The sequence below is a fragment of the Stegostoma tigrinum genome, chromosome 9, assembly GCF_030684315.1.
Source record: "Stegostoma tigrinum isolate sSteTig4 chromosome 9, sSteTig4.hap1, whole genome shotgun sequence".
Taxonomy (NCBI): domain Eukaryota; kingdom Metazoa; phylum Chordata; class Chondrichthyes; order Orectolobiformes; family Stegostomatidae; genus Stegostoma; species Stegostoma tigrinum.
Window position 1 is genome coordinate 93,768,357 of NC_081362.1, and position 20,277 is coordinate 93,788,633.

The following is a 20,277-nucleotide window of genomic DNA, read 5'->3' on the forward strand; positions in this document are numbered from 1 at the left end:
AACTGTCTCCAGTAAAACAACATCTTTTTGTAGATTAGGTGACCTGAGCTGCTCACAGTGTTGCTCATAAAAGAGAGCTAACTTCTCAGATAACAAGGCATAGAGCTGGATGAACACAGCAAGCCAAGCAGCATTAGAGGAGCAGGAAGGCTGACATTTCGGGCCTAGACACTAGGCCCGAAACATCAGCCTTCTTGCTCCTCTGATGCTGCTTGGTCTGCTGAGTTCATCCAGCTCTACACTTTGTTATCTCAGATTCTCCAGCATCTACAGTTTCTACTATCTCTGAAATAACTAACTTCACAGACCCTGTTTCATAAAGCATTGCGGGAGGACCTGCTGTAAAGCGTGTATCCCTAACACATATCCTGAAGTTGGTATGTCTAGCGACATCGGTACTTACCTTGGAGAATAAATCTTGATTATACATCCAGTTGGCACAATGAAAGAGGACAAAATGCCACCCTCACAATCACGTTGTGCAATATCATTTCTATTGTTGCTTCCCATAGGCTCATGTTTCTACCTCAGTAGCTCCTTTTCCTCATTTTTATCCACTTCTTCTTAATCCTCTGCCCCCTCAGTCTTGACAATAGCCATTATGTAATTTTCTTTGAGACTGTCTGATATATTTCAAGATTTTGTACTCTGTTCCAACATTCCCTTGGCCCCTTAAATTTCTTCAGCACACAATTTTCCATTCACGGTTCATACCACTGGTACACTTACTAGTCTCATCCAATTTTTCACTTGAGGTTACACTCAAGAGATGCCTTTGGAAAATTTTGCAAAAGTAACAAATTTCCACTTGAATGAAAATAAAGCCAAGAGCTGTGGATGCCGAAGATCTTAAATGAAAACAGGAATTGCTGGAGAAACTCAGCAGGCCTGGCAGCGTCTGTGAAGTGGAAGCAGAGTTAATATTTAAGTCCAGTGACCTTTCTTCAGAGCTGATGGTGGGTGGGAAAGTTATCATGAAATGTTAACTCTGCTTTCTCTCCATAGATCCTGCCAGGCTTGCTGAGTTTCTCCAGCAGTTTCTGTTTTTGTTTCAAACTTCCAATGTGTCTGCTGACAAGTCAATCAATTTGGTCTAAATTGTGCAGACAGTTAAAAATCTAGACTAAGAACTGTCAGAGTAAACTGAAGTCATAAGGAAAGACTTCATTGAGATACATTGGATCAGAATTTGTTAGAAATAACACTAGTCACATAAAAATATTAGTATAAAGACTGTAACATTGAGGTCACATTTGAGTTTAATTTATTGGTAAATCAGGAACCAGCTCAAATCACTGAATACACACAGCTTGAAACAGTCAAAGGTGAGAATCACAAGGACTTTGAAAATACCATGTTAAATATTAGCATCTGAATGTTTAATGGGGGGTTGATCTGAAGCTCCCCATGTGGGGAATTTTTAAAAGAAAGTTAACATCTCCATTTAAGTAGCAGGCAGTGGAAATTTATGTTAATCTGTTAAACACTAGCACACTAATGTCCATCCTGTTTCTCAAATCTAAAGTTATCCTTAAATGCCATCAACAGATTAATGCATATGTTGATGACCTAAATTAGCCCTCAATGATGAATATTGGGAAGGAGAAAAGGATGAGGTTTAGTTCTGTAATGGAAAAGAAAATATTTCGTTGCTCAGTCACTGGGCATGACAGCATCAAGAACAGCCATCCTGTAAAATTAACTTTGCCGAGTGTCTGAGAAGAAGTGCCAATGCAATAATGCAGGAATACAGCCTGGTGTCATTTGGGCAATACTGAGGAGAAATTTGGATTTTTCATTCTTCCGCATATTTTAGTTGAAAAAAAATAGGAAGTGGTGTATTGCTTGTAAATTACTCAAACCCAAACCGCAGGACCATACACATGGGTAAAATTATGCACATAGGGATGGCATTAATGTCCCATGGCTTGATAGATTTTGACTTGAATTTGCACCTGCACCATAAAGAGCTCCATACTCCAACAAAAAGCTTTCTAAATGCTCATCCTCATTCTCTTATGCACAGTATACAGCTTTACTTTGGAAAACAGTATGGGATTGCACATATTCTCTTCTCTGCTGCCTAGGGGCTTGAGCCTTATGCAATTGTACAGGTAAGATAAGCAGATAGCACAGACTCCAACTGTCAAATGTAACATCCTTTCCTTATATTAATTTGAATTTGTTAAGTTCATCACTTACCACTGATCCCATGTCACCTTTTGGTCCTTGACTACCTGGTTGGCCTGGAGGGCCAGAAACACCAACTGTGCCCTAAAAATAAAGAAAAACAAATACTTTGTCATATTTGAATGTCCATAATTAGCATTTCATAGAATTTTACAGGATAGAAGGAGGCCATTCGATCCATTATGTCTGCATCAGGTACCCAGCCAGTCTCAATCTCAATCCTTGTGGCCCTCTAGATTCTAGTCTCATAAAGATAGACAGTTATGTCTGTCAAAAGTAACTCAGTAATTCTCTGATGAGTCAGAGATGGTGAAGATTGAGGTCATTATTAGGAGGAGTAATGTGGAACTTCACGTCAAAATTCATTTGAAGTTGTATTTCTAGACAGAAGGGATTGGCAAATGAGGTTTTTTTGGCCTTTGAAAGGATATTGAACTGAGAAAAACACCATCTGGATTCACTGCAAGCAGCTATGTGCAACACATCATCTTCCTCTGAAAACTAAATTCAAACTCTTACATTGTCAAGGTAGATGTTGAACTTCCATCCTCTGAATTACCTGCCTAGGTTTCCTCCCACAGTCCAAAGATGTGCAGGTTGTGTGATTTTGCCATGCTAAATTGTCTGTACTGTTCAGGGATGTGCAGGTTAGATGGATTAGCCATGGGAAATGCAAAGTTACTCTTCAGAAGGTCTGCATGGCCTCAATGGGCTGAATGGCCTCTATCCCCACGATAGTAATTCTATGATTCTACAATTTGGATGCCATAGAACTTGGGAGGGAGTGTCCGCTGTGAAGGTGGAACTTCACTGAAAAATCTGTCCATTGATCACAGCAAACTAAACTCGTTATGTTCATTAGCTGCATCTGTAGCTGGGAGGTTTTCTGAAGATGATAGCAAGGAGAATTTTCCCTTATATTGGTTTTCGTTAAATAGCCACAGAAACACAGTCTGACAGCCTTCAAGGCTATTACTTAATGCACTGCAATCATACAATTAGTGTCTACATGTGCTCGCATGTGGTCACACTGGGAGATGTCACCAGTACCAATTCTGACTCCTGTCTCTGCTCAGTAACAATGACAATAGCCCTTGGAATGCTGACAGGTCACAGATTCCTTACGCTCCTTTGGTTTGTGTTCCTGTTGAATGGAATTACAAATTCAGTGATGTCCTCTTCTCTGTCCTCACTCCCTGTGGTAGGAGTGTTCCAACAATAGCATCATGGATTGAATGTGAGCCAGACTCCCTGCATTATCTGTTTAACTTGTTACATAATTCAGTGGACTGGATCCAGTATAAAGACTGGCGTAACGTAATTTCAGCAATGGTGTGCAAGGCCGTATGCATAAAATACTTAGCTTTATCTCTAAAGGGCTGGGTGGCTATGCCGACAGAGGAATACAGTGAACATTAAAGGAATACAGTGAAGTAAAGGCAGCAGTAATTGAATGCTCTAAATAACACAATGGAGTAATAACGTCCCATCTCACTGTGGCTGGCAAGCTGGCTGTACAAGCTGCTCAATTGTCCTTTCTGTTGAAGTCAGTGGAAAGATAAAATCAGGTGTGTTGTGGGATGGGTGTCCAATTCATTATGCTTGTTTTACAACCCTGCCTAAGTTGAACCTTGAGTTTCTGATCATTTCTGAGCTTTGTATATGCACACAAACATAGGCACTTGTCCTCCTGAACCTGTGGCGAGTCTATCTCTACATTGGATATATGTACTCCAGCATTGTCTTTGTAACTTTTGTTGGCCTAGATATTCTGATGGCCAGAGAGTCATTGGAGCAGCGTGGACTGAAGTTCCACAACAGGGCCTTGCGGGATCTCTGACAGTGGGAATTGCCCAAGAAACTTGGCTTTCTGCTGGGCTACTCCCTTGTGGCTGCTTTCTTCCAGAAAGTCCCACTGAAGAATTCAGAGTATTCTAACTCATTAAAGTTTAATCATCACCTATCTATAGCTATAGGATTAAAAACTTACTCTGGGCCTAAATATAGAAGCAGAAATAGGCCGTTCAATCCATCAATTCTGGTCTGCCACCCAATGAGATTATGGTTGACCTGATAATCCTCAATTCCAATTTTGTCCCTCTCCCTGTAACCCTAAATTCGCCTCCTGATTAAAAATCCATGCCTCTCAGCTTTGACTATACTTAATGACTCAGCCTCAACAGATCTCTGTGGTAAAGAATTCTGCAGCTTCGCTCCTCTGCAAGATAACTGCCGGATAACTATTAAACTGAGCTCCCAACTCATCACTGGCTCACTACAAAACTCAAATACACCCACTGAACAAATCTTCAGTCCTGCCTTAAACTGATTCCAACTTGTATGTCGTTTCAACCTCAGGTTTAATCCTGTTAAACCTGTCAACACCATGCCCCAACTCCCACCCCTACCCCCAAAGCCTTCTATTCTATCACCAGCCTGACCAACCTCTCCCACTGCATGAACTGACATCTCTCCCACCCAACAACCATTCCGACTGTCAGACCCCAACTTCCCTGACTGGATCCCAGCCCAACATCCCCTGACTCAACAAACTTAACCTGACATGTCTCCCTCCACACAGTCTCCATCTCAACTTCCTATGACAGTGAATATAGTCTGTCATCACAGCTGTATCCTATCTTCTCAATGCAAATTTGTACAGAGTCAAATGGATGCTGAGAGGTTGGGATACTCTGCTGCAGGGAATGGAAGAGGCAAAGTGAAATGTATCTTTCAGAACAAAAGTGTACAAACATTTAATGCAGAAGGCGACAATGCGACTGGTTTTCAATTGTTCTCTCATCAGTTAATGCTGTCATTATGGACTAAATAGCTCCTACTGTGCTATAAACTTCTTGCAGATTAAATAATTGAGCGAGAGTAAGGGGCAATGAAGACATGGTGACCCTCAGGTTAAACTCACAACTTGTCTCTCTCTTATAACAGACCTGTCAGGGACTATGGTGACTTTACCATTCCTTAATCTGATTTAGTGCAAAGGAAAACCTTTCATCATTCCAAGATTTTAGATTCAATTCCCTACAGTGTGGAAACAGATCCTTCGGCCCAACAAGCCCACACTGCCCCTTGAAGCATCCCACCCAGACCCATCCCCCTATAACCCACACACCCCTGTACACTATGGGCAATTTAGCACGGCCAATCCACCTAGCCTGCACACCTTTCGACTGTGGGAGGAAACTGGAGCACCCGGAGGAAACCCACGCAGACACGGGGAGAATGTGCAAACTCCACAGAGACAGTTGCCCGAGGCTGCTGTCTTTGATGTTGAATTTCTGTCTTTGATGTTGAACTTTAGCAAAGAACGTGTTCAGTGAAACTTTAAACTAACACTGTTTGGATGCCAATTGCTCATGATGCCTAACATTGTTTAAAGACATTGAATAGCGATATTTCTTTCTGATGATATGACTTACAGGTGGTCCTCGTGGTCCAGGAGGTCCGATTGGTCCTTGTTTACCTGGAAAACCCTGTAATATGAAAGAAATACAGTTTTGATAGAGATCCCAGTTAATGTATCCTTTTGCATTAAGCATGCAGCCCCTCCGAAAAAATTAAATTCAACTGTCTGTTGGCACAGACTTGACACCAGTCAGCTAGAATCGGAAATTTCCACAAATGAGCTATCGGGGATCTTGTTAAGTGGGACTTCTTTTTACTTCATTCATAGTGGGCCATGAGTGGGCAAGCATTTATTGCCCATCTGTAATGGCCCAGAGGTCAGTTCAGAGTCAGCCACATTGCTTTTGGTTTGGAGTCACATGTAGGCTCGAGGTCCTTCCTAAAGAGCATCACACAAACCAGGCTGGTTTTTGACCCCAAACAATTGACAATGGTCATCATTAGATTCTTAGTTTCAGTTTTTTTATTGGATTAAAATTCCACCATTTTCCATGGTGGGATTCAAAGCCAGGTCCCCAAAGCTGGGTTTCTGTATTAACAGTCAGTGATACTACCATGAGACTGTGCCTCCCCAGACATTTTAATCTACTCCAAATAAAGCACATTACATCACAAGAATGGGTTAAAACAAACAAAGAGGAATCCCAAATGGGGAACCTTCTCTGCCCAGCCTTTTCCAATGCCAAATGCTTGACTGCCTGATAACCGATTAGCTAAAGTTTCACCCACTGGACCAGTCCAGGCCTGTCAAAATAGCAGCAACAACAAATCTTCCCAAGCAGAAGCAGAAGTTGCTGGAAAAGCTCAGCAGCTCTGGCAACATCTGTGGAGAAAAATCCTAGTTAATGTTTCAGGTCCAGTGGGGAAGGGTCACTGGATCCTGAAATATTAACTCTGATCTCTGTCCACAGATGCTCCCAGAGCTGCTGAGCTTTTCCAGCAACTTCTGTTTATATCACTTTCTTGTTCTTGTAGATGCTAAAAACTCTGGTCTGGATTTTATGACTAGAAGCTATTCATCTTATTGGCTTCCTCTTGCTGTTTTGATTAAAGATATTAGGCCACCTTATCATCACTGAATGAAGGTTAACAGTCACTCTTCTTGTACAAATCATAATACAAAGAATATAAGGAACTCGTTATTCATCTTTTTATCGTTTGTGGGAGATTACTTTGTGTAAGTAGGATGTTACATTTGTCAATGATGATCAAACTGTGGCTATGGGTTACACAACATATCAAATGTTCCTCAACCAAATTGTTAACAGGAGTCCCAATCAAACCCATTGAAGACTGTCTGCAGGTCGGGTGCAAATGACAGAATGAAGACTGATTACTCATGATTGCTTTGCTTGTTACACTGGGTCCATCTCACTTTCCTAGCCCTAACCCTGATTTCCTGAAAGCACCATCTCAGAGTAGATATGATCCATGGCTATCCAATAGTTTTTGGTCCTTCAATTCAGCCCCAGGTTCAAATATTCTGTCTGGGAACCCAATGGGGCACAATCAGGACTAGGACACTTAGGTTTCTCCCTTTGACATTCAAGAACACTGATCACAACAGAAAACAAATAAAAACCACATCAACAGTTAGAAATTCAACACACTCCTCTAGACCGGGCAGGTCTTGAATATGGGTCACCTGGCTGAGAGGTATAAACCCTACCACTGGATCACAATAGCCCTTTAAATCTGCTTTGATTATTGATATCTGGAAGTATTATCACACATAGCTGAATAACTTTCCCACCATCAAATCACCGTGACTTGTTTTAACATTAACCCCCACCAGTAAATCACCCGTGCAGCCAATTAGAAATTTACAAGCAATGTCCAATATTGCAATGCAAGTGAGGCAGAAGGTAGGGAGAGAGGGAAGGGGCTAAATCAAAATGGAATTGGAGGGGGAAATAAAGCACTGTATTCCCTGCAGTGCCTACCTCTCTCAAAAGGCATTGAAAACACTGATGGGCACCACATGTTCCCTCTTCAATGACAGCCAGGCATGAGCAGAACTTTGGAAAAGGGGCAGTTGGTTGGCAGAGATGACCCCCTCTACAACCCGCTGCCTGGGCCTGTTTACAACCAGCCTGACCAAGCCCAGAAGCAGACCCATGAGGAGATCCTCCGATCTGCCCACACCCCTCCACAGTGGGTGCCCAAATATCAGCAGCACACAGCTGAAGTGCAACACAAAACACACCAAAAGATTTTTCAAATAACTAAAAGTTGGACCTGCTTTCTCTTTGCTGCCAACAGACCGTGGGCCTTGTAGGGGTTATCACATAGGGCTTCTTACCATCCTAGATATGTCCCAGGAAAATGTGAAGGTTGCCGTTATATTGCAATAACAACTAATAAAGAAGAAGCTTGCAATTTATATGAATATACTTCGGAGCATCTATTATACTCTGCCTTTAAGTATGCACATATACAAGAAGTAGTTCTGAAAATCATTGGATGGCTCAAGGTGTTTTACAGCTGGTGAAATAAAATTGCAGCCAGTGTTGTAGGATAAGATACACATTCGTGTAGAAAATGTACACTTCTTTTGAGACCTATGTGCTTTTAATGACTAAAACAGTACTCACCCTTGGACCCTCTGATCCTGGTGTACCTGGGGGGCCAACACGGCCAGCTGATCCCTGTCAACAAACAAAGTTTTCAGTCAGACCCTGATATCCCAATTCACCCTCATGTGTCTTTAATCATTAACTTGCAGAAGTACGAAACAACAAACCTATCCTTATATCTCGGGTCCTGATATCACCTACATTGTAAATTGCATTTCAAACAAACTCTTAAAGGGCCATCTTTTACGGAAAATAAACTGCTGGGTGCATGGCATCCGGCCATTCTTCCAAATTGTTCCATTTGTGACCCTCATAGATGTGGACTGACTTGTAAATGAAACGTATTTTTAAAAGTCCAGCAGTCTCGGTGCCCTTTCAAGTTATGTTGATATTTACAATGTTCATAATGTATTCCAGACTTCTCTGTTTCTTACTGCATTGGATGCCAAAAGACTGAAGTGGATTCTAAGGCAGCTGACAAAAAGAGGATTACGGACTATCCAATCTAGAGGTTTTCTTATTGAAAAAAAATCAGAAAAGAATCACAGAATATTAGATTGTGGGCCTCAAGGATAGATGGGACAGGCAGACAGGAAAGAGGACTTAAGGGCTCACTGGGAACAGCCATGATGTTGTTGAATAATTCAGGATGTCTAACAAAAACAAAGTTGCTGGAAGTGGACAGCAGGTCTGGCAGCATCTGTGGAGGAAAAAACAGAGTTAACGTTTCGGGTCCAGTGACCCTTCCTCAGAACTGATGGTGGCTGGGAAAATGTCAGTTTATATGCAGAATGAAGACGGGGTGGGGGCGGCTGGGGTAGGGATAGGGTAGGGTAGGGCCCAGAGAGAGAGAAAGGCAGTTGGACAGACAAAGGAGCTGCTAACGATCAGGCTGGGAGGCTGAATAGTTGTTAATGGGGACTGTTAGTGACTAACAACAGGGGGTGTGTAGTGGCAGGCTATGTGGTAACAAGGCCTGGTGTGTGGGGTGGCAGTGCTGGGACATGGGAGAGTTTAGGCCTTAAAATTATTGAACTCAATATTGAGTTCAGAGGGCTGTATGGTCCCCAAGCGGATAGTGAGGTGTTATTCCTCCAGCTTGCGTTGGGCTTCACTGGAACACTGCAGCAAGCCAGAGACAGAGATGTTGGACAGGGAGCAGGGTGGTGCTTTAAAGTGGCACACAACAGGTAGTTCAGGGTCTGTTTTGCGAGCAGAACGTAGATGTTCTGCGAAGCGGTCGTTAAGTCTACGCTTCATTTCGTCAATGTAGAGGAGACCACATTGTGAGCAGCGAATGCAGTAGACTAGATTCTTGGAAGTGCAGGTGAAGTATTGCTTCACCTGGAAGGTATGTTTGGGCCCTTGGATACTGGGGAGGAAGGAGGTAAATGGGCAGGTGTTGCACCTTCACCGGTTACAGTGGAAGGTGCTGTAGGGCTGTGAGGTGGTGTTGCGGGTGAAGGAAGTATGGACCAGGGTGTCCCAGAGGGAACGGTCCCTGCAGACAAAGGAGGGGCAGGGAATATGTGTCTGGTGGTGGCATCTTGCTGGAGGTGGCAGAAATGGCATCTGATGATCTTCTGGATGTGGATGCTGGTGGGATGGTAGGTGAGGATATGGGGGACCCTATCGCTGTTGCAGGAGGGAAGAGAAGGGGTGAGGGCCGAAGTGCGGGAGATGTGTCAGACCTGATTGAAGGCCTTGTTGACAATAGAGCTGGGGAATCCCCAGCTGAAGAAGCATGTGGGCATTTCAGAGGCTCCCTTGATGAAGTTGGCCTCATCTGAACATTTGCAATTGAGATGGAGGAACTGAGAGAATGGGATGGAGTCTTTACAGGAAGTGGGGTGTGAGGGTGTATGGTCCAGGTAGCTGCGGGAGCCAGTGGATTTGTGATGGCTATTAGTGACCAGTCTATCCCCAGAAATGTCGAGGAAAGGATAGGAGAAATCAGAGATAATTTCTTCTCCACGGATGCTGCCAGATCTGCCGAGCTATTCCAGCAATTTTGTATTTGTTCCTGATTTACAGCATCCATAGTTCTTTTGGCTTTAATTTAGGGTGTCTGGTTGGCATGGGCAAGTTGGACTAAAGGATCTGTTTCTGTTCTGTACAACTTTATGATACTATGAATGGCAGAACAAGCTCAAAGGGTCAACTACCCCTGTTCCTTATGGCATTTTGAAAGGAATTCACTATCTTTCTGGAAAATGTCCAGTATCAGTTGTCTCAGTTAGTTTTTGTCAAGAAAGAGTTTGGACACAAAACCTATTTGAGACTGAGATTCTGAGTGGGACAAGAAATAGACTCAGAGAAGCACATTGCCATCGGGCAAAGTCAGAAACATTGGTAGGAGCCAGGGCAAGATTTGTGGTGTGCCACAAAAGATAGACCAGGGAGTGTCGGTAAAGGGATCCTTTTAGACTCTCACCACGTGTGAGAAGAACAAAAATCTGTTTGGTACGTATGCTGACTCAGAAATCCTGAAGATCTGGGAAAGAATTCACATTACATGGTAACAAGCCCAGAACTGACAGTACTACATGTTCTACAATTTGAAATGATGTAAATATTACCAATATCTCATCAAAACCCGTACGTAAACTCTGTCCAGATATTTCAGTTTAATGGTGGAAATGATGCATTTTTCTTTAAATGGAACATCACAATAATGATCATACTCTGGCAAACTATTGCACCTGTAAGTTGGATGGACTGTTCTTTGTCAAATTCACAGGCATAACACTATTCAGTGCAAGCCAAGCTTCCATAACACTTTCCTGAGAGGTACTCCTGGGTGCAACAGAGAATGAAAATAATTTAAAGCATCTACTGCACTCTGCCATCAAGTATTCCCAGCTAAAGGCAAAAGTCAACATTGCCTTACCAAGCCATTGGGCTCCTCTCATTAGAGAGGCTGTCTGCATTGCAAACTAGCTAAACAGCTAACTGATCCACCGAGAAGACTAAAGCTCATACTGCACTGTTTAACCAAGCAATCACTGATACAGCATTGAATTGATGGAGTGTGATGTACCCTCCACACATTCCCATCAAGTAAGACAGGGTCAGGCACAATTCTACCCCAGCCTCAAAGGAGCATCCTTTGTATTCCCTGTGGCAGTCGTCATTGTATCTCTCCGGATTAGGTTTCCAATTCAGTCCATCTGGTTGCAAGTTTAACACTGCAATCTCACCAGCCTTAACACAGTCAGGTAACCGCAGCAAAAATAAAAGCAAGTGAGCAACTGCTACTTACTGGTCTGCCTGGCAATCCTGGTCCGCCTGCATCACCTTTCATACCTGGGCGTCCCTGTAACAAACATAGCACAGATTATAACCACAGCAAAGAAAAGGGTACATCAGCAACAATTTCCTAGTAACCTCAACTAAATGAAAGCACTGGCAGATATAACATAGAAGGAGATTAAGGCCATTCAGTTATTCTATCATTCAGACAGCTTACGGCTGATTTGTATCTTAATTCCCATGACCTGAATTTGCATTCAATCACTCAATGCCCTGATGGAGTGCAATCTCTTGAAAACTTTAATTGTGCCAGCATCTACAGTCTCTTAGCAGAGTTTGCAATTTCAACTTTGCTCGAAAGAGCTTCCTGCGTTGCCTGGTTCTAATTTTAAGATTATGTACTGTTACTCCGATTCCCTCACTAGAGAAAAAAAGTTCAATTAAACACAGATACTCATGTAGTTAAAATGTTGGTTTTGTTATTTAGCTTAATTACACTTTCATCAACTCCTAACCTGTTTTCAACCAATTCTATTTTATGCAAACTTCCAGTTAATTTTTAAAAATATATAACAGGCACATTGCAAATATAATTTGCAACTTATCTCTGTATATTGTTGCTTACAATTATTTTATTTATGAATACCTTAGTTCAGTCACACTCTAGGGCATCCCTAAGGATCCGTGAAGGGAAAAGTCTGGTAAATGTTTCATGTTTGCAGATCCTGCCGATTTGAAGCATTAACCTGTCTCTAATCATATGATGGCAGACCCACTGCACATTATTTCCTCTCATTGAGATAGAAAGACAGATGGAGCAATGGAAGTACTGACATCCTTGATGTGATATGAGAAAAGCCAAAGAAGATAAATAGCTGTTAGACCCATTCAACTCACCTCTCTGGTCCCTTAACTTTTGTATAATAGCATCCAGCTGTATTTTCAAACTTCTCAGTTGTTTTTTCTCTACTTTCTCACCTGGCAGATTATTCCGAACATTTATCACTGTTTGGAATAAATTCTTCCTTTGTCTGTTTTACATTTACTTGTCAAAAATGTAAATAATATGCCCTACACTTACTTTCCTTGCTTGTTTTTAAGTAATGAAGAAAAGCTTCTTCCGTCTCATCTTAAAGCGTCTTCATTTTTAGCTGATGAATTTGGCTGCATTTAATCTTGCCTCACAGATCATCCTCTTTACATCTGGAACTGGCCTTACTGAATCCCTTCCCAATGCACATACAGCAGAACAGAATACTGTGCCAAGTGTGATCTGACCAGCATGTTATACAATCTCTGAAGAGTTATATTTGCTATTGTGCCATTCTAGTATTCTACCAACATTTTTACCATATTGGAAGTTAAGAGTCTGATGTTATCTCCAGGCCCCCCTTCTCTAAGTTTGTCTGTGATATATCTATTTCATTCATTCACCTCTCAGATTATGGCTCTGGCCTGAGGCAAGCTTCTAGTTACATTCTTCACTTTTTTTCCTTAACTGGTGAATGTGTATCACTGGCAAGGTGTGCATTTTATACATTATACAGCACTGATTGCACTGGAGAACGTCGTGACGAGCTATGTTCTTGAACCACTTCAGTCTGTGTAGTGAAGGTGCTCTTATAGCGCTGTTAGGGAGGGTGTTGTAGGATTTTGACCCAGTAATGACAACAGAACAAGGACATATTTCTAAGACCATTAAGGCCACTGCCCTTGTTATTCTACATCAGAAGTCACACGACACCAGGTTATAGTCCAACAGGTTTATCTGAAATCACAAGCTTTCAGAGTGCTGTTCCTTCGTCAGGTGAACTCACCGAGTATCATGTGGCTTCTGAGCTTACCCACACCGGTCCAACACCAGCACCTCCACACCTAGGCAGTAGAAGTCATGCATTTGGTTCTGCTATTAAAGAGTCTTGTAAGAATAAATCTTAAAGATTGTACAGTGTTTCTACTGTTCTGCTTATTTTAGAGTCAGCATCAAATCTGAAATGCAATGTCTACATCAGTACTGTAAATTGGAAAGAACATGTTTTAACCACCAGCTCAGTGGGTCTTCATTCAACACCTACACTTCATTTCATATTGTTTTAACCAATTGCCAATCCAGAAACACTTTACATCTCAATTTTCTGCGTCTGGAGTGGAAATCCACTGTGGTTTGTTTATAAATTAGTCAAAAGCCTTTTTAAAGGTAAGATGGACTGGTAGTCAGACAATTAAATGAGTTGTTAACTGAAATGAGACAGCTATCTTAATTATAAATGAAGCTCTGTTATGAAATACAGTGACGCTACATTGAATATTGTAGGGATTGTCCGTTGATAGAAGACTCGGATCTACTTAGCTTGCATAGAATCCAACAAGCAGTCACAAGATAAAATGATATAGAATCAGTACTGATCAAAGCATTAAATTCTATCTGGTAGTTTACAGCAGACGTCAATATGTGGTGAGGAAAACATCAGTGATCAAGACCTTTTGGAATTGTATCTATGCCAAAGTTAGGCATTTCATTTTTTCAGCATGTCATCACTGCAGGATTTTGTGGGATTCTTTTTAAAGTTCTCATAAGGGCAATTTTTTTTAAGAACTGAAATCTGGAAGACGCTTTGGATCTTCAGTTTAATGGAAGCAGACAAAGAACCATTGTAAATGAATCAATTTGTTTAATGGAAATCGGTGAAATGGTTCTCTCATTATCAGATAGTGGTGGAACCAAGAATGAGCCAGTAGCTATCAGATGTGTCATTGGAGCGTATCCGTTCATGAAAGATAGCACAGCACTGAAGATGACTAATCTGGTTGATTTTTACATTTGCTGGGGTGACATCAGCATCCGATTGGCTAACAGCCATCTCTACATCTTGTTCAATAGTTGTGATCTGTTTTGTCCTTGTTGCTAAGAGTGCACATACTGGAGAAGCAAGCTGATGAAAATTGATCTTGGCCATGTATGGGTTTGTGGGTTGCTGAAATGATTCTAACTCGAATGGAACACTACCATGGTAACCAGGCAATGAATGCAACAACATGTCTATAAGAAGGAATGCAGGCCTTATAATTTGCTTGAAATAGTCACTTCAGCAAAGTGGATTTATACACGGTCTTCAGGTCTACCTTATATGGGAGGGGTCTCAACCTCACTGACATAACAATAAGAATGTAAAATATTTATCTACCATTTTAATCTGTTGATAGAAACCTTGCCTTTAAAAAACACATGACAAGAAATTGTAAGTAACAAGCACATGATGGTTTTGAAGTTCAACTGTGTGATACTGGAGCACAAATACTGAAAATATTCAAGAGGCGTTCTTTTGTCACCAATCTAATGAATGAACTGACCCTTTTGCTATTCAAGTTGGAGACTGAAGGAATTAAGGCAAATGCATTAAGCTTTTATATGCCCGGAGCTACCAGTCAAACATGCTCCAGCTGTTACAAAGTGTAATACTGTTTTACGAACAGGAGTGATGGCAATGCTGTGGACAGTTACATAAAGCCTTTTAAAGATCTATCAAAAGTGTTGAAGTGTGACTTTTGTAAGAATAAGTCAAAGATTCCAGTTAATTTATACAATTACTTAAAGTATGATAGTGAGTTCATATCTTAAAGGCCTTTGTTTCAGACTAATGAGCAGGAGGCATTCAATTTGTTTTTTGGGAGTGAGCCAAGTGGATTAAGTGACACCAGTGTGTTACAGATATGATGTACATCATACAATAATGTTTTAAGACTCTGCCTTTAAGTTAGGATAAAAATTAAGTATCAATGTGACCTATTCTGAAACCTGTCTAATGTCAGTTGTGGGTTACATTGCAGTTAATGTTTAAAGGACAGTTCTTGTTGCTTGCAGAAAAAGGATGCAAGGCAGCAGTGTCCATGATTGCAGGAGCCTGACTACTAGTCCCACAGTGGTGTTCAGCAAGTCATTCTAAAAACAGTTTGCTTTTAACTCTTCATTTACTGCCAAATTGAAAGAGACCCTGAGTCTCAAGGATAGATAATTAGCGTTTCTACCTGGATATAAGGCTCACCTGATTCACACAAACATAGGGATGGGTTTTGTGAAGGGAAGGTTTCCCAACATAGCACCAAACCACACTGGCAGCGCTGGTCTGCCCAGATCCAGAAGGGAGAGAGCTAGCTAGATGCCCATATTCTCCACGGCCCATCACACAGGAACATACGTGGGATACCATGCTGAGACTGAACAGGTCAAAATTTCATAAAGTCTTGTACCCAGAAAATGGACCAACTTTGTGGTAGAGGGAGAAGTACCAGGAAGAATGCTTACTGTGAATGACAGCTCTGTGGTTAAAGATTACCAAGTTGGAAAAAGAATGGAAGTAAAGCTTTGGAAGCTAAGAAGAGCATTGGACTGAGATTAGGAAAGTCAAATAAATACTTAAGCTTTATATATGAATTGGGCTTTCCGCTGTAGTTGAAGTAAAAGAGGAATGCTCTGTTCTGTAGTTTACACTGTAGCTACCTACAAAAACAGTGCTTAGCAGTCTTAATTGTGAAATATTGCGCCATCCATTCAAAGTTTTTATTTTTTTAAAAGTTAAAGTTATCAATCTCTATGAGGATTGTAACAAATGAAACATTTAGGGGGGCAGTGCTCAGATACACTTGCTACCCTATCAAACCCATGCTAAGCCACCGAGCTACCACATCCTTGGACATTGTGGGGTAATTTAGCATGGCCAATCCACCTAACCTGCACATCTTTGCACTGTCAGAGGAAACCAATGCAGACAAATGGAGGATGTGCAAACTCTACCAGGGCAGTCCTTTGATGGTAGAAGTGGGCATGTGGGTTAATTAAGGAAGGGCAGAACAAATCTATTAAATAAAGTTAAGTAACTTGCTTGAGTTTCTTGACGAGGTGAAAGAGGGTTTGTGAGGGTAATGCCTTTGATTTGGTGTCCACGGTCTTTCCTAAAGGGTTTGGTAAAGTGGCACACAATGAGCCAATGTGCAATCACAGTAAAGTCAACAGAGTCACACTTTCACATGAGGTACAGAGAACTAATGGTGAGCTTCATCAGGGTGGCAGTTGAGGAGTGGGGGGCATCATGCCTCAGGCAAAGTGAGAGGTTGAGAAAGCAAAACCTTCATGATAAGCTTAGTTGGTGTAGGAATGGAACCCATGCTGTTAGTTTCAGCCTGCTTCACAAATCAGCTGGCCAGCCAACTCAGCTAACCAAGTCCCATTAAGTGTAACAGCATTCAATAGATTAGTTAGGCATTCTGGAGAAAGGCTAGCACAGTAACAAGTTGGATATAATGTTGGTTGAGTGACAGGAACAAGACATAGTGGTAAATGATTATGTTTTGGTTTCAGGGAAGGCTTATAGTGGAGTTTCTAAGGTTCCGTGAAAAGACTCCTACCCCTCCTGATGTCAATTCATGACCTACACCCTGTCCTACAGGACAAATGTCCAAAACTTGCAGACAATACAAAACATGTGAAGTCTCAGGAGGATTTTGTAAACTGTCAAAAGAAAGAGAGATGTTAGTTGAATGGCCACAGCTGAAGAATTGGAAGATGCAATTCAATACAGTAAATGTGAAGTGATTCATTGTTGTAGAAAGAGCATGAAGACACAATGTTAAACATAAGGTAAAGTTCTACAGGTGGAGCTAATGCAGAGGCACTTGAGTATATATTTGTACAACTTATTGAAGTTAGGAGGACAGACTGAAAGGGTATTGAAGAACCTTACAATGTCCTGGGCTTTATCAGTGGGGATATACAGTCAAAGCAAAGAAGTTACGTTAAACCTGTGTAAAACAGTAGAATCATTGCGCTATAGAAGTTAAGGCACACTGTGAAGCAAGGAGAGAGGATGTAGAAAAGATTCATGAGAATGTTTCCAGGGATGAGGAAATTTGGAAATGTTGACAGGTTGGAGGAATTGGGAAGTTTGAGAGGAGATTTAATTGAGGTGCTTAACATCATGAAAGTCTTGGTCAGGAGAAAGTGCTCCTATTGGTGCAATGATTGAGAACAAGGGAGAGGAGAAACTATTTCATCCAGTGAGTGGCTAGCATCCAGAATGCATTGCCTGACAAAAAAAACAGTTGAAACAGAGTCACCTAACACTTTCAAAAGGATCATGTTCCAAAAAGAAAACAGCTGCAGGTCAGCAGGGAAAAAGACTGGGGCTTTGCACTAGGTGAATTTCTCATTCATAGTGACAGCACAGGCACAATAAGCTGAATGTCCTTCCTCTGTACTGTGACCATTCTATTATAGGGATGGGTATAAACCGATCAGCCCCTGGATCCAGTTAAGGATAAAGTCTAAAGCCTCAGACTGTAGAAATATAAAGGTCTTTCACATATGACTTTCAAAGTAAGCTAATCATATTTGGTTTAGTTTCTAGCAATTTGGTTCTTTCCTCAGTATACATGAAACGATTAACTAAATTATGTATTGCGGAAGCTGGCAATTGTGTTGGGACATTTGCAGTAACACAAACTTGGAAAGGGTTTTCCATTTGAGGCTGGTCTGTTGCCATGACATTCAAGTTTTCAGTGCCAATAGATCTTGTCTTACTCAAGACTTGATGCCAATGGAGTAGTGCCATGGATAAAGTAGCAGATTGTTGAGAGATTAATTGGAACTGAAGAATAGAAAAGTCAATAGCTGTACCACATTCTGCCTCACACATTTCTTAAAGCATTTTTTGTTTGCAGTCATGAGCACATTTACCATAAACTGATGCAACATCCTTCACAAAATCAATCGTGATTTTGAAACTTATTTGTTGAATATCCATCTGCGCAGTGTCATTCAGTGCTTTGATTATTGAGGTCTTTGTTACAATGACTTTGGTTGTTCAGAGAAAAATTACATCTGGAGAAATGTCTAATGGGGTGCTTGAGAACAAAGGGAATTATAGAGATGTCTCCACGATCTCTTCTCTGGCAACTTGCTCATGGACAAAGCATTTCCTTGCTGGTCAAAAACCTGAACCTATTTTTCTTTTGAATCTACACCTTGAAAAGTGCAATCTCAATCACACGATCATTCGTCAAGTTGCTCAAAAAGCACAGCAAATCTACTTGTTGCTGAAAAATGTCCATTGACATTGAAATGCTCCTAATATCTCCTCTTCAATCAATGTGTTGTAGTCTGCTCTGACTGAACAAGTTTGGACGTCAGGTATCTCTCATCCTCCATCATGTGTGAAACTTTGTGACATTGTACAGCATCGATAACCTGACAGAGTTTGTAAGAAACATTTTGAAGGTAGTTACCTCTATTTACTTCTCATTTTGAGAAGCAACCAATTTCATGTTGTGAACAATTTGACAATGCTAACCCAGATCGAAGTGACTATAACTGGATGGCAAACTAGCGGGATGATTTATCAAAGATGGAAACTGACTGACCAAATCAGAGGGTTGTGAATTTTTGGAATCCCCTTCCTCAAAAGAATATTTAAACATTTTTAAAGGGAAAGGTGAATTGATTCTTGATTACTGAGGGGATGAAAGATCAACGGGGATATGTAGGAATGTAGATTGAGGTTAAAATCAGATCAGCCCTGATCTTATTGAATGGTAGAGCAAGCTTGAGAACTAACTAACTGGTTGTGGATTATAGAACTAGGGATATTGGCTAAGAATTAGAGCCTGTCCAATCTGAGACATGTTAGGAAGCACTTCTATGCACAAAGGGTGGTAGATTTGGAGCTCTCTTCCATATGTGGTGGAGGATGCTGGATCAATAGTTAATTTTAAACCTGTGATACATTTTTATTTTGTTGAGCCAAGATATCAAGGGATATTGGCCAAAAACAGGTATATGGAGTTAGGTCACAGATCAGTCATGATCTCTTTGACTGGCACAGCAGGCTCAGCTAGTCTTGTTCCTAGTTCATATGTTTGGAAGAGGCTTCGTGACGGCAGTTGGAGATGAAGAGGTCGAGGGAGGGTAGGAGGCCTGGGGGTGGTGTCCAGGAGGAGGACTTGTGTTGGAAGCGGGTGAAGGGGTCAGTACAATGTGGACTTCACCAGTTTCAAAATCTCCCCTTCCCCTACTGCATCCCTAAACCAGCCCAGTTCGTCCCCTCCCCACACTGCATCACACAACCAGCCCAGCTCTTCCCCCCCACCCACTGCATCCCAAAACCAGTCCAACCTGTCTCTGCCTCCCTAACCTGTTCTTCCTCTCACCCATCCCTTCCTCCCACCCCAAGCCGCACCCCCATCTACCTACTAACCTCATCCCACCTCCTTGACCTGTCCGTCTTCCCTGGACTGACCTATCCCCTCCCTACCTCCCCACCTATACTCTCCTCTCCACCTATCTTCTTTACTCTCCATCTTCGGTCCGCCTCCCCCTCTCTCCCTATTTATTCCAGTTCCCTCTCCCCATCCCCCTCTCTGATGAAGGGTCTAGGCCCGAAACGTCAGCTTTTGTGCTCCTGAGATGCTGCTTGGCCTGCTGTGTTCATCCAGCCTCACATTTTGTTATCTCATATGTTTGGAAGTTCAGTTACATTTTAGTCAATGTGATGTCAAAAGAGAAATGAAGCTGTTGAGAAATTTATTGAACTAATCTTAATTTTACATAAGCTTCAGATAATGCTGTATACTATCACATTTTGATTGATTAAACAATACGCATTTCCCAAAATGTTAACATTGTGCTTTAATGTAGTTTTCTCACAGTGTGAAAAATTAGCCTTGATACTGTAGATTATCTAACTATCAAATTTCTTCTATTTTAAATGCCACAACACTGGGACTGCAAAAAGCACATCTGTTATAGATGATAGCTGATAGCATGTCCTGTTTGAGAAAAGCAGAC

At 41.5% G+C, this 20,277-nt stretch overlaps 1 protein-coding gene across 4 annotated transcripts in view; it reads right to left on the minus strand.

The window, feature by feature from the left end:
- The window catches only part of LOC125454703 (collagen alpha-1(XII) chain), a 266,793-nt gene that overhangs the window by 29,593 nt on the left and 216,923 nt on the right, over positions 1-20,277 (minus strand). For all 4 annotated transcript variants that reach the window (XM_048535772.2, XM_048535773.2, XM_048535777.2 and 1 more), the window contains 4 exons: positions 11,452-11,505; positions 8,208-8,261; positions 5,628-5,681; positions 2,203-2,274 (listed from right to left, as the gene is read on the minus strand). In XM_048535772.2, coding sequence (XP_048391729.1) covers positions 2,203-2,274; positions 5,628-5,681; positions 8,208-8,261; positions 11,452-11,505 — 234 coding nt within the window. The remainder of the gene's footprint in view (positions 1-2,202; positions 2,275-5,627; positions 5,682-8,207; positions 8,262-11,451; positions 11,506-20,277) is intronic.